The following is a 19,583-nucleotide window of genomic DNA, read 5'->3' on the forward strand; positions in this document are numbered from 1 at the left end:
TAAGCAAACAGACAATGTCAAGTTTGCACCTGCAATTTATGCCAGACTAGCTGATCCCACAGGTAGTGCAAGACCAAGGCAACTCGTGGTAAAAGTGGAATCTGATCACCTGTGGGATCAGCTAGTCTTGCATAAATTGCAGGCGCAAACTTGACATTGTCTGTTTGCTTACTTGGAAAAAATGGAGTAAAACCAGGTTTAAAATTGCTTGGTATCTTTAACATAACTATACCCAAGTTAAAAATACTTTCTACATCTATATCTCCTCCTGAGATTTTTATTTAATAAGGTTATAACACCTTATGGTAACTTGTTTTGGTAAAATACTTACAAGCTCTGCATTACTAAATCTTGGTATTTCTAGCCTGCACCCACTGATGAGACCTCAATAAAGCGGCCCCGAGAGAAAGCTCCATGTTCCAGTCTTCTTTTGGATTCCAGTTGCCAGTTACCAGATCCCGAGAAGAGCTCCAATTCCAGTATTGTTTGGTAAGAACCCTTCTAGTTTTTCTTTTGTTGGTTTTTATTTTTTGCGGCCTCGTTCCAATCGGTGCAGGTCCGTTTTAGGGTATTTCCTTTCGGGGACTGAAATTTGCTATTCCGTTGGTAAGGTATTTGCTTTAAAACAATGTCGAAATTCTTGCCAAGAGTTCATACTCTCGGGATCGAAATTGACCCAAACATCGACAAAGCGACGTTTGTGAGAGCTCTTCTCAAAGTAGTCAAAGCAGAAAGTATTTACGGGCTTACCCCTTACAGGGGGGGGGGTAGTTTCCAAATAGTAACAAACAACATAGAAACAAGAGAAACGCTCCTTAAAGGCGTAGAATGTGAAGGGAAAAAATACCTACCCTTCCTAGTCGGGAGTATTTTAAAATCCGTAAAAATTGACAGGTTTCCACTCGAATATCTAGAGAAAGGGAAGGAAATCATTAAAACCATTTTCTCCAAATGGGGGACTGTCCGAAACGTAACAATCGGACAAGACGCGGATATCCCAGAGTGGAAATCAGGGGAAGTGAGCATTTCAATCGAGATGAAAACCAAGGTTCCCAACTTGATTTTTTTAGGCTCAGCAAGAGAATAGTCAATTATCCAGGCGTAAGAAAACAATGTTTTCGGTGCACCGCTTTGGGTCACCTTAGCGCTCACTGCCCGAAAAACAACACATGCCGCAACTGCTTATCGACAGAACACACATTGAATCAATGTGAGTCACCATGCCGTAAATGTGGGAACATATCCCATAAAATAGACATTTGTCCCAATAGGACCCTTGCAGAAAGAGCAGGAGGCGCCATAACACCGGCGGCAGTAGCCATTCCTAAGCTCACAACACAAGACTCTCGAGCTACCGGCCAAACAGTAAACGAACCACAAACAACTGAACCAGAAGAGTTTCCAGCCCTCCAACCGCCAGCTACCGCAACGACTACATTAGGAAATCGGGCAATAACTGGGAGGAAGGGAGAAGGGAGAATTAGGAAGAAAAAGAAACAGATCACTAAGAAATCGGAAGGCAACAATGACAGCACAGAAACAGAGGAAATGGAAATCAACACCAGTACAACTAAATGACCCATCACGCCGGAAGAAGAAGGAGAAATGAAACGAAATAAACAGGACATTGAAAGCCAAATAGAAGCCTCAAGTTCAGATGAGGATGAGGAAGGAAATGAGATAATATCACGAAATAACACAGAAAATGAGGAAGAAACCTCATCAGAAGAAGACAGAGAGCAAGGAAATAATCCAGAAACTAAAGAAGGAACAGACTTTGTTAAAAGCAATACTCCAAATGGCTCTGTCATTCTGAAGAACTTTAAGGGATCTCCTAAAACGGCAGAAAAACTATTTCAGATAATAACCACAAAAGGAGAGCCAACTTTCTTGTTCTTTAAAAGGAGCAATAGACTCATATGGGGAGAACTCTATGTAAAGGATATAACCAACGTCGAGCCCCAGCAACTGGACGGTCACCTGGACTTAACAGAGGAAGAAAAACAACACCTATGCGACACATTGAAGTCGCTGACACGAGTAGATCTGGAAAAGAGATACCCAGGGATGATGAAGGAATTTGAAAAAAGAACTTTACCAGTAGATACAAACACCGGTTCTTCTCACCCCATTACAAAACCGATAAAAAGAAAAGAACCCCTATATGAATATTTGAATGTAACAAAATGAATCCTATTCTATCTTAGGAATAAACCCGAGATAAAAAACAAAGTCCACACAGCTGTACAGGAAAAGGGAGACGTGGCTTTGCAATGTGAAGGTGAGCTAGAGAGTCTTAGAATATGACTCAAGTTTGGGAAAGTCACTTACGACCGAGCAGAATGGAATGAATGCTTGAAGAGAATATGGCAACTTAATGATGAAGAGTCAGTACACGTACTCACAGTGATGGAAAACGTGGTAAAAGACTATGAGGAAGCGGTAAGAGATAGCAGGGCAAATATGACATATAAAAAAAAAAAAAAAAAAAAAAGCCCCTTCTAAGTTTCTTGGTTCTGTTTCTGTATGTTCACACTTAATCCACATAGGAGGGGGCAGACCTGAGAACCCGAGCGGCGAAGGCTTACGGCGAGGCGATGCAGCTCCTTGTGGGCTGCATCACTCGGGCCAGGCTCTTCCCCCGTTCTTGCAGTACTTTTCTGTTAATTCACCGACTTTTGTTGTTCTGTTTATGCGTGTTCTAGCTCCTTTGTTGTTTCTGTTTATGTGTGTCCTAGTTCTTTTGATTTTCAATTTATGTGTGTCTTCCTGTATTTGTTTTTTCACTTCTTTCATCGGCCAGACATCTGAAGAGGTGGCTGGCCAGAGAACGCGGAGGAGAACGGATGGAGGGAGATAATGTCGGAGATCTGCTTGGTGCTGGCATTTAAGTCAGGCCAGGTGGATCGACTGAGGCCTCTTTTAACTACCTACTACTATCCACTCTATCTTTCTTCTCCTCTCTCACTATCAAGCTGACTCTCGGCACAACTTTTTTTTTTAAATCTAAAGAGGCCAGTGATGAAAGGCATGAACTCCCATTCTACCTCAATAAAGGTCGAAACCAGTCTGGGTAGTGGCCCCTTGCCTTTAATACAAAACATCATACATCCCCTTCTTGGAGATGTGTTTTGGCATTAAGGGTAAACATTAAGGGTAAATATTAAGATTAGTTATCAGAGCTTGCTCCACTTTTACCACGAGTTGCCTTGGTCTTGCACTACCTGTGGGATCAGCTAGTATTGCATAAATTGCAGGTGCAAACTTGACATTGTCTGTTTGCTTACTTGAAAAAAATGGAGTAAAACCAGGTTTAAAATTGCTTGGTATCTTTAACATAACTATACCCAAGTTAAAAATACTTTTCAAATCTATATCTCCTCCTGAGATTTTTATTTAATAAGGTTATAACACCTTATGGTAACTTGTTTTGGTAAAATACTTACAAGCTCTGCATTACTAAATCTTGGTATTTCTAGCCTGGCTCCCACTGATGTGACCTCAATAAAGGTCGAAACCAGTCTGGGTAGTGGCCCCTTGCCTTTAATACAAAACATCATACATCCCCTTCTTGGAGATGTGTTTTGGCATTAAGGGTAAATATTAAGATTAGTGATCAGAGCTTGCTCCACTTTTACCACGAGTTGCCTTGGTCCTACACTACCTGTGGGATCAGCTAGTCTTGCATAAATTGCAGGCGCAAACTTGACATTGTCTGTTTGCTTACTTGGAAAAAATGGAGTGAAACCAGGTTTAAAATTGCTTGGTATCTTTAACATAACTATACCCAAGTTAAAAATACTTTCTACAAAGGTTTTTTCATTATGTAGCAAGTAAGAGAAAAAATGACTCTGATAGGATGACTTTAAACAATGTTCATGGTAGGAAGATGACAGAAGCAAAAGAAAGTTGAGTTGATGAGTGATCATTCTGCAAAGGTGGAGTAATGGAGATTTTGCAGTTATTGTGACAGAGTTACATATCAAAATTGAGGTAAATGGGGAGGAGGTGTTTAGCATATTGAAAACTATGGCATGAAAAGGATGGCATGTTGGCCCATTTACTATGTGAATGTGCAAGAGAACTGGCATTGCCCCTGATGAAGTTGTTCAATCTAAGTCTCAGCTCTGGCAAGGTTCCAGGCCAGCCTAAAGAGGGTAAGATAGTTTTGCTGCATAAAGGTGGCTCCAAGACAGAGGTAGCAAACTACAGACCAATTCATATATTATATATATATATATATATGTGATGTGATAGAGTGGTGTGGAAAAATGTTTGCAGGATCTGAGTCATCTGGCAGTGGACAGAGAGAAGTGGCAAAGGATGGTGAAACAGGCATCGGAAATAGTCAATGATGATGATGATTCTGGTTAGTACTAGGGCATCATCATCAGTATCTAAGACTTCTACTTATGGTTGTTATTTCTTAATCTTTTGATTTGGAACAAATCTACTCATTAGGAACATTGAGGATATCACACTCTCCAAGGATCAGCAGTGTTTCAGTACATGTCCACACACACACACGGACATGCACACAAAAGTTTAGTTTTGTGTACATGTGTGGTGTTCCATGATCAGTATTTCCTCAAGTGATGTTGCATGAAATTGTTTGCCCTAATTGTTTATGTGAGGATGTGATGATTTTTGAAGAGAATATCTCATGAATAGTTTTTTCACTAATTTCAGGAATCCTACCAACTCTTATAAATATTTCTGAATAAAAAAAAACAAAATTTTTTGCATTCACCTGTTGCGTGTAGGAGAAACAATGGTATATTTATAGATGACTCTGTTATTTTCTGTTTCTTGTTTTTGTATGTTTAATGTTGCTATGGTTTCTGTACCTGGTAAGGACATATTAAAGGTCCTGATAAACTTGAAGATGAATGGCTCATTCTCAAATAAAGGGGGAAATTCAGCATCAGAGCTCCCATCCTACCATGGAACTACATACAAACACACACCATCTGGCAGGTGATGACTGTGCTCATAACAACTCTCCTTTTTTGTTCCTCCACCTCACATTATGTGCTCTCAAAACCATTAGTGCTGCCTTTCAAATTCTCCACACTGAGAGCACACAACTCATTATTTATAAGCAATACTACACCACTATATTTGTTTTTTCTATCTTGCTGAAAAATGCTATAGACTCCTACTTTCTATTCCTGTCAGTATATCATCTTCCATCAACCATATTTCAGTGATCCCAATAATCTTTGGACAGGCTGAGGCTATCAGAGCCACTAATTCATCTTGTTTATTCTGGATACTCCTGGTATAAAGAATCATCGATGCACTGTCACTGTGTCTATACTTATCATTATCCCCTCCTCTCAAGCAACTATTCTCAAAGAGGCCACCCCTGCTATCATCCACTTTAATAATTTTAGTTTCTCTGAACTGACACTCTGACTTGTTCAGAGAACAACATTCTCTCCAGATATGGCCTTCCTCGTTCTCTGGCATACAGTTCTTTTATGTACTGAAATGCCCTCCAAGTATCTACATAATCCAAGCCTCTCTTTTAACACATTCTGGCTATCATACTGTTTATTATTGATATTATTCTCCTCAGCTCTGCATTATCATACCAAGATAGCACACTCACTATCTTCCCTCTGTCAGTCTTCTCCCATAAACCACAGATCTCTTGCCACCCAATTCACACTACCTCTAAAGTCATTTGTGTTCACCATCACACTCATCTAAGCAATTTCAAAGGCAATCTAAACACTACACACTCATTGAATACAACAAACCAAAATGACCTGGATAACAAGGATAGTCATGTGCATGGAGGGTAACAGGAGCACTCTTCATGGGGATTCCTGTTGTTAATGCTGATCAGTAGATAGGGTGGTGCAACAAAATTTGCCAAGATAAACAAGCAAACTTAGCTCCTTGCTTTCTGCAGAGGATGTTGTGCTTCTAAACACATACAGTGCAAGTCTCCAGGATTCTCAGACTAAATTGAATAACAGCTGTAACAATTTTAACATGAAAATCAGCAATAAAAAGATTAAAATTATGAAAATAGGCAGGAACATGGGGAGACTTCAGGTGTATTCTCAATGGAGAACCTATAGAACAAGTAAATTATTTTGGCTATTTAGGCACAGTTTTTAGTGAAGATGGCAAATTAAATTTCAAAATAGACAACAGAATAAGCAAAACTGGTATGGTGGGGAACCAGCTGAATAAATTTATATGGAATAAGAGAGAAATTAGTCAAAACACAAAACTAACAGTATACAAAGACAGTGTTTAAATCACTTTTAAGTTATGGATTGGAGAGTGGTTAGAAATAAAGCACTTGTTCTATTATTAAAACACTTAAGAAATAGAACAACGTAGTTAAGGATATAAATTAAATTAAACTTTAATAAATATTTTCCGATATTTCGGCAACGTCACGTTGCCATCTTCTAAAGGAACTTACAAAAAAGTTACGTGCACGTAGGCACTACATCAGTCATTCTATTCCGCAAGCCCAGAATAACTGATCAGTCATTCTGGGCTTGCGGACCATGCTCTGGATACACGCCACAGAATACGGTGGAAGAAAGCTACAGTGATACACCGTAGCAAATACAAATTTGAAAGACTCTTTATGGAATCAGCCTCAGCCCTAAGAAATTCTCCAAACCTCAACAAATTTGGTTGTATGCGACTGCCCCAAATTTGGGAGGCCTACATCAGCAGACCTTCAGCCCAATGGCCAAGAACACCTACTTAGCCCGCTAGAGGGCACCATCAGGACTGTTAGGAGAACAATAGCTTCATCTCTTCATTCCCAGTTTCTGTGTTGTAGTGCCTACGTGCACGTAACTTTTTTGTAAGTTCCTTTAGAAGATGGCAACGTGACGTTGCCGAAATATCGGAAAATATTTATTAAAGTTTAATTTAATTTATATCCTTCACTACGTTGTTCTATTCCTTAAGTGTTTTAATAATGCATAACCAACGTATAAGCCTGTCTATGAGAAAGCACTTGTTCAAAGATTAAAGACCACATATATGAGATTTCTGAGAAAAATTAGGGACCTACACAGATGACATTAGTAGCAGAATCATATTAAAAATGAAGACATTAAGAAGAAACTTGATAATGTTAGCATCCATGAATATGTAGCAGGACTAATCTAAGATGGTATATGGTCACTTAAACAGAATGGGAGTGGAAAGGTTAGCAAAACAGGTGTCTGATGCCAAGAGGGCAGGAAAAAGACAGAGGAAGACCAATGTCTGCATGGATTGATTCAGTCATTGCCTTAGAAGAATGAAATGTTAAGTACTACAATACTGGAGTGTTGACAAGTAATAGACTAATTTAATGTTTATTATTCACATCACGTATACAAATTATACATATTATACTATTCAACTTGTATAATTATGACAATATTTCACAGTACAATATTACAAAATAAAATTCAAGTATTACTATCATATTCTGTTGGTACTAACACTTATTATGGCTATTATTTTATCATGGTTAATAAAACGTTTTCTCATATATGCAAGTAGAATATAATATATTTCGAATGGTTTCAAAGTTATGATAAGTAACTGGTTTAGAGTAATGTAAGTTAGTTAATGCAAATATGTGTAACCAAGGGCCATAGCCATACTGGTTACTAGAAAAGTAATTAGCTTAAAACAGACACTGAGAGTCCGGGGACCGCATCTAAGAGGGCTCCCTTACCAGTTATAATAATGTACCAATTTGTAAATCAACACCTTAATTGGTTATGATATATGAGTTATAATGATCTCTTACACTATACGTTTTTACAATAATTGTCAACATTCTTTAATCTCATAAGGTAGTTTCTCAATCTTTTTCTGGATACATATTCTGAGGTTATAGATTTAATTTCATTCGGAAGTTTATTATAGCTGCTCGTCACAATGTACTCGAAAGATTTATGAAAAATTTCTTTGTTAGCCTTAGGTACTTCCAGCGTGTTTCGACCACAGCGCAATCCATAGTCTACATTATATACCAGGAAACTTTCAGTGTTTCTTTTTACATATAACAGAGACGACCATAGAGATATAGTTTCTGAAATGGTAGAATGATATACAGATAAATGGTTGAATGTGCAAAGTCGGTAGTAGTTATGGCTCTAATTATTCTGTTTTGTATTCTTATTAATAGAAGCAGATTGTTATAATAGTCTCCTCCTCAACAGGTAATTATTATTATTATTATTATTATTACCACGGGCTACTCCAGGAGTCCTTAGACTCATCGAGGGAGGCCCTAAACATCATGTTCACACAGCTGTTCAACATTCTCACAGTATCTATCATACCTTGCCTTGAACTCGCTCACCGTCATAGAACCCACAACAGACTCTGGCAGCTTATTCCACTCATTCACCACTCTAAAAGTAAAGAACCCAGCTCTAACACCCCTGCTAACCACGCTCTTGCCCAGCTTCCATGGGTGTCCCCTAGTTCTCCCACCACCAGTCCTGATCTCAAAAATATCATCTGAATTAATCCTATAGAATCCTTTTAGCAATTTGAATGTCTCAATCATATCTCCCCTTTTTCGCCTATCAACTAGTTTCTGCAACCCACAAATCTTCAACCTGTTCTCATATGGTGCATTCCATAGACCTGCTATCATCTTAGTCACCTCACCTCTGGATCCTCTCAACCTCCTCCCCATCAAGAAGGAACCGAGGTGACCAAATCTGGGCACAGTAGTCGAGATGAGGTCTTATCAGGGCTCGGTACAGAGGTACAATAACTTGTTTTTCTCTGCTCGTCAAGGTATTTTTCAACAACCAAGTGAGTTGATGAGCTGATTTAGCTACTTTCGCAATGTGCCCCCTAAACTTCATCTCCCTATCCACCAACACTCCCAAGTCCCTGGCCTCATCAATCTCTTGGAGTACAGTTCCACCAATGTGGTATACTGCTGCTAATCTTTTCACTCCGAAATGCATAACCTTACATTTTGTCACATTAAATTGACATCCATTCTCCTTAGTCCAGAACTCCAATCTATCTAAGTCATCTTGCAAGACTTTGACATCTTCTGCATTCACTATCGCCCTACCCAACTTTGCATCATCAGCAAACAAATGAACTGTCCCACTTAGACCATTCCCTATATCGTTAATGAACAGATTAAACAGCAGTGGTCCAAGAACAGAACCCTGTGGCACACCACTAGTCACAGGCCGTTTTTTGGACTCGACTCCTGAATAAACTACTCTTTGATATCTCTCCATCAACCACCCAGCTATCCATCTCACCAACCCTATATCCATTCCCATATGTTGTAGTTTACAGATTAGAATTCCATGTGGTATCTTGTCAAATGCCTTTGCCAGGTCCAGCAGTATCACTGTAAACCCATTTCCCTTATCCAGTTCAGCCGTCACCTTGTTATAAAACTTGAGCAAGTTACTGAGGCATGATCTACCCTTCACAAAGTCATGCTGTCCTCTGTACAGTATCTCATTTTCATCAATCCATTCCTGTATTTTTCCCTTGACTACTTTCTCCAAGACCTTGACAACGACTCCTGATATGCTGATCGGTCGGTAATTTGCAACCATAGTCTTGGATCCTCCTTTATGCAGTGGAACTATTTTCCCCTCTTTCCACGCCTTCGGGACTAAGCCAGACCTGAGACTCAGATTAAACAACATGGTCAAGGGCACTGATAATTCATTAGCCGCTTCATGCAAGACCCGTACCGGTATACCATCCAATCCCACAGATGTATTCACATTAAGGTTCTGTAATAGACTATTCACCTCCACTTCATTCATCACAATTCCCATATAAACTAATGGTTCCTTCATTTTTTCAACGTCACCACCTGGATGATATACTTTTGCAAAGTGCGCGCTCAGTAACTCCACTATATCGACTGGTTCAGTGAACTCTTTACCATCGTCATTCCTTAAAATCATTTTGCCATGTACAGTTTTTTTCTTGCTTGCAGCATATTGAAAGAACTGTTTGGGATTCTCTTTTGCTTGCATAGCTAGTTTCCTTTCATAATCGGCTTTTGCTGTTTTTACCACACTCGTTACCCTTCTAGCCTGTACTTTATACCGTTCGTGTGCCTGCAGGTCACCCCTTTCTTTAAATTCCTTCCATAGTTGTTTCTTTTTTTGCAGCTCAAGCTTAATGGTGTTATTCATCCATTTAACCCCTCCTTGTTTCACTATTCGGACCTTAGGTATACAATCAGCCATAACCTCCTGTAAATGCTCTTTGATCACTTCCCATGCTCTATCGACGTCCAGCCCTTGCAGTTGTACATGCCATGGCACTGATCCAAGCAATCTCCTAAGCTTGTCATACTTGCCAGCACGGTAATTCCACATATACCCTGTCTTAATCACAAATTTCACACCTTTAGCCACCTCCCAGGTCAAGACCTTATGATCACTCTCACCAATAGGTGGCAACATGGTCATATTCATTACAGTCAAATTCTCAGATACTATTACCAGGTCAAGCACTCTCACACCCCTATATCTCACACTCACAATGCTATATTGCAGTGACAAATTCACCAGGAATAGTATAAACATCTTAAGAATGCTGCATTTACAAATTTTTTAACATAATATATTCTGTTAATTATGAACTTAAACTTATTTGTTAAGAAAGTGGTGTGGGAGATCCACTTCAAATTGCTATCAATATGGAGGCCCAAATACTTGATGGTTTTTGTTTTTTTGATTAAGCTACATTTACAATTTAGAGTATCACTACATTTCCTTTCATGCCATTTTATAGTTATACTGTGATCTAATTTGTCTGTTAATGTAAAGTACATATATCTCATTTTGTTGGTATTAATGTTAAATCCGTTGTTGCTAAACCATATACTTAGCTTTAAATTTGAAAGAAAATTGTTGATAGGAGATTAATAATAATGTAAACTTAATTATGTAGTGCTGTCATAGTAACCTGTATATCCCTTGAGGGTACATATCAGTAAACTGATGATGATTACATATATCTCTGATGATGAAACAGATATAAAAATTAAAACACAGGGTTAGTAATTTTACAGTAATCAAATCTGTTTTATTCAAAACAAAAAATTTCAAATGCATTTGTTTCTACAAATTCATTTGAATTTTTTCCACATAGTACTAATATGCTATAGGTTTTGCAATCTTATGTGTGTGGGTGTGAGTTTCATATTTAAAAAAAATGTAGCTCATTCAATCATGAAATAAATCATTATTTAATAGCATATTTCAGCTTATGTATGATAAGAATTTAGAGTGGTCTAGAAACCTATTCTTCAAATCCAATGTGTCAATGTCCGCACGGTTAGCCTAGTGGCTTTGCACTTCGCAACCATATGCCTGGGGAAGGAGTGTCCTGGGTTCGATTTCCGTCGCCGACGTGAGGAGTTTAAGGATCTTCCTCGGCCATAACCAAGTTAGCCGGTCTTGGGCATGGACAGCAGGGTTTTTCCCCCAGTTTATCATCCCGCAAGCAGGCAAACCGGTCCCATGAACACACGGATCTACAGCCATAAATACTTAACCCCCCCATGAGGGGGCTCAACTCACCCCAATAGGGACAGGGGAGAAAAGGGAAGAAACTCCTTATGAATAAATGTGCCAATTTCAGTATTTAATTTTTTTTTTTAATATACATTTATAAAAGTTTCCCTGTTCAATGTAAATTTCAAAATTCTCAGATTCTTCTTAATTTCACATGATGACTAAAGGAGAACTGGAGAAAACCATATCGGATGATATAAAATGATCTCCTTGAATCCCAAATGCTTAATCTACACAGTGATGATGATACTGCAAGTTCTAAAAAAAATATTTGCTGATAATGCAAAACTTAGAAAAGTTCTTCATCAGAATTATTCTATAATAATTCTGATGAAGTGTGTTTGTATGATCTTTTTGAGCAGATGAGTAGAGATTACAGTTTACACTCTGGATAGAGGAGATAAAAAAATAAGCAGATATTTTATCAATGCATCCACAATGAAATGAAGGAAGTAAGGACCCTAGAGATACCACAAAACAAGGTAAGAGACAGACTACAAAAATAGTCAAAACAATGCAAAAGATTACTGAAATAATGAAGAGAATATCAACGATTAAGACTGACATTCAGGTAATAATTATTCTGGTATATAAAGCCTAATCTGAACTAATACATATAGGTTTTGTTATCTGGATATAAATGAGAAAAACATCAATGAATACCTAGATTAGGTATAGTTGGTTGTGTGGATTGTAGCATCTTTTATGTGGCAAAACTGATTATATAAGATATACAAAAACTAATTATATATTTTGTCATCAGTTTCTAGTAATAGGCATTTGATGGTAATTTTTTTGCTTGCATTGTATGATGTTCTGCAATACAGTAATGAATACCATATATATGTTGTATTTTTATACAATTAAATTTTTATATAATGAAACTATATATCATATACCTTCTATGTCATATTCATAAGGAGAATGTCTTTCCGATAAAAGTACGGGATCTGATTCCTGACTAGGCTCACTGACTCCATGAACATTTTCTGCTCGTATCCTAAATACATACTGCCTTTCAGGCAGAAGATCTCTTATTAGATATGATGTACTATGACATGCTGCACTAACTCTGCTCCATTTCTTTTCTGGTCGTGTACACATCTCTACAATATAACCTGTAATCACGCTACCACCATCATATGCTGCTCCATACCAACTTACTACTATGGAATGATTAGTAATATCAGAAACATTAGGTTTTCCTGCTGGCGGATCTGGAGGACCTGCAGAAATAAACCACAAAAAAATTAATAATTAAAACAGTTTCTTCAAAAAAGAAAAGTAAAACATGCCAATTTAATAAAACAATCTTAATAAATTATAACAACACAACAGGAAAAATGAAATATGTTGATCCAATATTTAGCCTGCATAAGTGAGACAATTTCTGCATTAACAAAAACAAAAAATAGAGTATAATTTAATAAGAATAAGAAATTTCAAGCATGTATTGAAATATTCTGACTATGCTCTTTGGATGCAGCTAAAGGTGGCTATTTTTTTTGTTGATTCAGGTATGTTGAAAGTTTATTTTTCACTTGGTCAGACTATAATAAATTTAGTTTAATCCATTATCCAAGTGTGTGCAAACAAAGTTTGTGCCTGAAAGTATCTAAAGGCAGTTGTATGCTAGAGATGGACTGCATCTTAACATGGAAGGACATAAGAGATTGAAGAAGTTATTGTTTTCTGAACAGGTTGAAGTTATTGGGCAGGGAAACTAATATTGAAAAGGTTGAGTGTAAGAGAGAGAAACTTTAGCACTGATTGTGTATTTATTGATCCTTATAGGCAGAATAAATTGCAGAAGAGAGGGGAAAAAAATCGGCATAGGACTACGGTAGTTAGTGACTTATATATCAGTTCTAAAGCCGGTACAAGATCTAGAGGGAATCTGCAATTTTTGTATACCAATGCTAGAAGCATTAGAAATAAGAGAGAAGAATTTTTGGCATTAGTCAGTGAAATCTCACCAAAAGTTGTAGGCATTAGTGAAACTTGGCTGTCAGCAGAAGATGTGGTCACTGGAATTGAATGTGATGGGTACAGTATTTTCAGGGAGGATAGAGAAGATAGAACAGGAGGAGGAGTACTGTTGATGATAGCTGATGTGTTGCAGCCAAAGAAAGTAGTATATCATGATGATAGACATGTGAATGAGAGTTCATTTGAGGCAGTCTGGTGCGAAATAGTGACCAACGCAACCAAATATACAGTTGGATGCTGCTATAGGCCAGGGAGTACAGGGGGAGATATTGAATTCATGCATCAGCAACTTAGTGCAATGAGTGAAGGCTTAGTGATTATTATGGGGGATTTTAATTATGGTGATATCAATTGGAAGGAGAAAATATCACGTAGCAAAAAGGAAATGGAGTTCATACATCTGCTACGAGATAATTACTTGAAACAGCACGTAACTGAAGGGACACGTGGTGTGAGAGTGTTGGACCTGGTTATTGGTTCAGAGGTTATATGCTTAAGTAAGGTGACCTCGTTACCTCCAGTTGGTGAAAGCGATCATGTGGTATTGACTTGGGAGGTTGCAAAATCTGTGGATTTTTCTATTAAGAAGGGGTATGTACGAAACTACAGGTTAGGCAATTATAACAAGCTTCGGAGTGAGCTTGCAGCCATCCCATGGCAGAACATATTGCAAGGGAAAGATGTTAGCAGTGCTTGGGATAAAATCAGCGGGTATCTGAGGAAAGCAATATCAGATTGTGTCCCCATGGTCAGGAGGTCAAACAAGGCAGGCATTAGATGGATGAGCAGTAGTATCAAGCTTGAACTACAAAAAAAGAAAATGTTATGGAGAATTTACAAGGAGAAGGGCGATCAGGACACCCATGAGCACTACAAGGCTCAAGCTAGGAAGGTTACCAGCATAGTAAGAAAAGCTAAATCAGATTATGAGAAGACCTTAGCCAAAGAGATCAAGGGTAATCCCAAAGAGTTCTTCCGCTATGTGGCAAGTAAGAGGAAGAATGACTTCGGAAGGATAACCTTAGTGGGTGCTGATGGTATTGAGGTGACAAAATCAGATGTAATAGTCGAGTTACTGAGTGATCACTTCTCAAAAGTCTATCACCCAAGTGAGGATATCTCTATACCTATAGCAATACCTAATGTGAGAATTGAAGCTAAAGAATCAGAGGTATTAAATATATTGCGAAACTTAAATGCAAACACTGCAGTAGGCTTAGATGGAATATCAGCTCGGGTGTTGCGTGAATGTGCAAATGAATTGTCAACCCCTCTTACCTGGATATTTAATTTAAGTTTGAACTCTGGTATGGTCCCTAGGGAGTGGAAGTTAGGCAAAGTGGTTCCTTTGCATAAGGGTGGCTCTAAAACTGCAGTATTGAATTACAGACCAATCACCATCTCAGGAGTAGTGGTAAAAGTATTGGAAAAGTTGGTTAAAGACAAAATTCAAGAATGGGTGGATCAGGATATGATACTCTATAGAGGCCAACATGGTTTTGTTAAAGGTAGATCCTGCCTTAGCAATCTATTAACTATCCATAATAGAATAACATCAGAGTTGGACAAAGGAACTGGCTACACAGTGGTACTTCTGGATTTTGCTAAGGCTTTTGACAGGATACCCCATAGAACACTGTTACGCAAATTGGAGCAGATGGGAATGGATATTAAATTGGTGATATGGATAGGAGAATGGCTCAGGGAGAGATACCATAAGGTGGTGTATGGAGGAGCCGAGTCCAGAATGAGGCAGGTGACCAGTGGTGTGCCTCAGGGCTCTGTGCTTGGGCCAATGTTGTTTAATTTGTATATAAATGATATAGGAAACGGCTTAAAGGGAGATATTCAGTTGTTTGCTGATGATGCAAAGTTGTGTAGTGCAATAAAAAATCAAGCTGATGTTGAAAGTTTGCAGGAGGATTTAAATAAGCTGGTAAAATGGGCAAAAGAAAATGGATGTCAGTTCAATGTGGAAAAGTGTAAAGTCTTGCATTTTGGGATTAAAAGATTACCAGCTGTGTACTACATCGATGGAAAGGTACTCCAAGAGATTGATGAGGCTAGGGACTTAGGGGTATTGGTAGATAAGGAGATGAAGTTCAGAGGACACATTGCTAAGGTGTCCAAGATTGCACATAGGATTACTTGGTTGTTGAGGAACACACTGACATCCAGAGATAAAGAGGTTATTATTCCCCTTTATAAAGCATTGATACTTCCACATTTGGATTACTGTGCTCAGGTCTGGTCACCTGGATTCCTTGGAGATGAGGAGGCTGTGGAGAGGGTTCAGAGAAGAGTGACCAAGTTGGTGAGTGATATAAAAAATGCTCCCTACATTGATAGATTGAGAGCTTGTGGATTGCAGAGATTGGTTGATAGGCGAAGAAGAGGGGATATGATAGAAACATTCAAATTACTAAAAGGTTTTTATAGGATTGATGCAGGGGAAATGTTTCAGCTGTGTGATAGTGATGGAAGAACAAGAGGTCATCTCTGGAAATTAAAGAAGAGTGTGGTTAACAAAGGTGTCAGAACAAGGTTTTTTGCCTGGAGGGTGGTGAATGAGTGGAATTCATTGCCTGACTTTGTTGTGAGCTCTTCATCTGTAAATGAATTCAAGAAGAGATATGACAGATATTGTTTTGCTAGCTTGGGTCTCCCGCGATGAGTCTACTGACTCCATGGAGATACCCGTAATAATAATAATAATAATAATAATAATCTTCAGGACTGGAATAAAGTGGTACAACACTGGGCAACTCCTTGCAAAGGTGGAGCAAGCTACCAACACTCCTATCTCAGTATCTCGCAAGACACATCTCCTTGCGGATATGTATAATGTTATGCATTAAGGGAAGGGCCACTACCCAGACTAGTTTTGCCCTTTATTGAGGTCTCTTCAGTGGGAGCCAGGAACAAGTGGTGATACCAGGCAGAAGCATTAGCAAGGTCATCTCCTCCTCTTATAGGAGCTGCCAAACGGTGCACCATCTTTTTATTAAATTACTCTGGATTTAGAGAAAGATGTTGAAAGTTTATTTTTCACTTGGTAAGACTATAATAAATTTAGTTTAATCCTTTATCCAAGTGTCTGCAAACAAAGTTTGCACCTGAAAGTATTTTCAGGACTGGAGTAAAGTGGTACAACACCGGGCAACTCCTTGCAAAGGAGTTGCCTGGTGTTGCATTATGGGAGATACTGAGTGTTGGTAGCTTGCTCCACCTTTGCAAGGAGTTGCCCGGTGTTGTACCACTTTACCCCAGTCCTGAAGATACTTTCAGGCACAAACTTTGTTTGCACACACTTGGATAAAGGATTAAACTAGATTCAGGTATGGGATAGCAGTTTTTTTCCCCTCCAAATTTATTTAAATTAGGAATATTGCATAAAAGCATAAAGCTGAGTATTCAAAATAACCTTTTGCTTTTGAAGTAAAGCCTTTTTAGAGTAACAATTATTCTCAATCTTACTATATCAAGCACATGGTGTGCAAGTCCACTTTTTCTGTACTGATTCATAATTATGCAACCTTGATCTTCTCTTCATTTATATTGTGTCTCTTTATTTTACACTGGTTTCCATAATAATGGAGTTTACATTGATAATGTATCCCGTATGTTCGAAGTACCCACAAAGAGGTGGACCTCACTCAGTAGGAGGTCAGTACTAGAAGAATAGATTAAAGAAGCCAATTTACTCTAATATTGAATCAATATTTGTTGAGTTTTTTAAATTCTTTCATAAGGCTTCCTAAATAACAGGAATAGCACACTAGTAATATACTTAGATTTCGCAAAGGCTTTTGATAGATTACCACATGATAAGTTGATAGTCAAACTGGAGTGGATGGGATTGGATATTAGATTGGTGCATTCAATTGGAGACTGGCCATCTGATAGGTATCAAAAAGTTGTGTATGGGGGAGCGATATCCAAGAAAAGCAAAGTTACTAGTGGTGTGCTTTAGGGGTTTGTTTTAGAACCACTGCTGTTTAACTTGTATATTAATGATATTGCTGAAGATTTGGATGGAAATATTCAGTTGTTTGCAGATGATGCAAAGTTGGGATGAAGAGTAGAGAAGATGTTGTGGCCTTACAAGAAGATTTGAATAAATTGAGTGATTGGGTGCTGGAATGGGGATGTGAGTTCAATATTGCAAAATGTAAGGTTTTAAAATTTGGAAAACAAAAGGGGGATGCAGAATTTATGCTAGGTGAGGATATATTGTCAGAGGTGGAGGAAACAAGAGATCTGGGGGTGATAGTGGATAAGGATCTGAAATTTAGGGGACACATAGCCAAAATTGTGAAGACAACACAAAGGCCTCTGAGAATGATGCGAAGGACACCGACTTATAGAAGTAGGGAGATTGTTGTTCCATTGTATAAGGCTTTGATTAGGCCACACATGGACTATTGTGCTGAGATTTGGTCACCTGGTTTTCAGAAGGATGAAGAGATGTTGGAGAGGGTCCAGAGGCAACTGATTAAGGTAGTTTCTAATCTCTAGAATATCGAGTATGAGGAAAGATTGAGAAGATGCAACTTGCAGAGTCGGGTGGATAGGAAGAGGAGGGGAGATATGATAGAGACCTACAAGTTATTAAGGGGTTGCTTTAGGATCAATGATGGGAAGGTTCTACAGAAAATATCGGGAGATCAGGGGAGAACCAGAAGTCATCCGTGGAAGCTGTATAAAAAGAATGCGAGTAGGGGAGTGAGAAACAGGTTTTTTTCATGCAGAGTTGTGTATGATTGGAATGCCTTGCCTAAGAGTGTGGTGTCTGTAGAGAATTTGAGTATGTTTAAAGCACGGTATGATGAGCTGTGTGTTTGATAAAAGGACCTCCTAGATGAGTCTTTGACTCCATGGGGTCTTGGGTAATAATAATAATTTTCTGATTATTTATGTCATTTTTGAGCAAAAGGTCTTAGCTCTTATTAAATAATAAGATTGTTTTCACTCATGTATCGCACAGTCATCTTCATTATGAACAAAATGGGAACACAAACAACAGAGAAATCAACAATGCAGACGTGATATAATGAGTTAGAATAGAGCTGTAAGTTTGATTATATCTAAATTCTTAATAAGGTGTATTAAAAAAATCAGTAATTAAGGTAAGTAGTGTTAAGTAGCACTAACTCCCCATAAGAAACAAATTTTCATGAAAAATTGCATTCAATTCTATTAAATTAAATTAAATTATATTTCTTCATAGCTAATAAAATTAGGACAACATAACAGTGCATCATCAACTGTACAAAGTCTTTCTTTGTTTCCCACCTCTTGTGAAGGATTTTAGTCTTCTGGAGAACCTTCTGTTTGGAGGTGATAAGAAAAGCCTGAAAACTTGCAGAAAACTTAAATTTTCTGTTATGTATGCTTGAACATGTACCAATTTTGCTCATACTGGACATGTGCTTTTGCTATGTGGCCAAAAATTTCATCAGAAAGAACTTTTCTTTTTTCACATAAGTAATCTACTTTATTTTTTCTAAGGTATCATCTTACCATTGCAAAAATTACAGTGAGATTAGTGAAGTGGACTAAATTTTATCAGAATCACAAGTTGTTAATTTAACAGATTTTACTGAATACAATCTTTGTTTACTAACCAACTTTTAAAATTCATAAAATTTTACCTTCCACTGAAACTGAAGCAAAATGGCAATCTGATCCTGCAGAATTTTCTACTGTTACCACATATTTTCCATTGTCATCAGAAGAGACTCCTCTTATTATTAAAACAGACATGCATTCTTCTGAAGTGATAGTTATGCGGTCATCAGCTTTTAGCAGTTTGCCCTATTCAAATAAAATAACAACAATAACAGCAACTTCTTTTGCAATCAATATGTTTAATACTTAAGTACCACAAATAATAATAATAAAGCTTGTGATAATTTCCTGGGACACACTGAACGAGTCAGTGTGTCCCAGGGAGGATGATAGCAGGGGTGGCCTCTTGTGAGAATGGATACTTGGGAGAAGGGAGACGATGTCAGATAACACTGA

General features: G+C 38.0%; 1 protein-coding gene across 1 annotated transcript in view; it reads right to left on the minus strand.

Annotated features, from left to right (window-relative positions):
* Positions 1-19,583, minus strand: part of LOC150109561 (myosin light chain kinase, smooth muscle-like) — a 184,406-nt gene that overhangs the window by 31,989 nt on the left and 132,834 nt on the right. The window contains exons 12-13 of the mRNA XM_090402656.1: positions 19,211-19,373; positions 12,467-12,793 (exon numbers count right to left, since the gene is read on the minus strand). Coding sequence (XP_090258782.1) covers positions 12,467-12,793; positions 19,211-19,373 — 490 coding nt within the window. The remainder of the gene's footprint in view (positions 1-12,466; positions 12,794-19,210; positions 19,374-19,583) is intronic.

Source organism: Typopeltis vanoorti, chromosome 2 (genome assembly GCF_054136105.1).
Source record: "Typopeltis vanoorti isolate ZY-2024b chromosome 2, IOZ_Tvanoo_1.0, whole genome shotgun sequence".
NCBI classification, from domain to species: domain Eukaryota; kingdom Metazoa; phylum Arthropoda; class Arachnida; order Uropygi; family Thelyphonidae; genus Typopeltis; species Typopeltis vanoorti.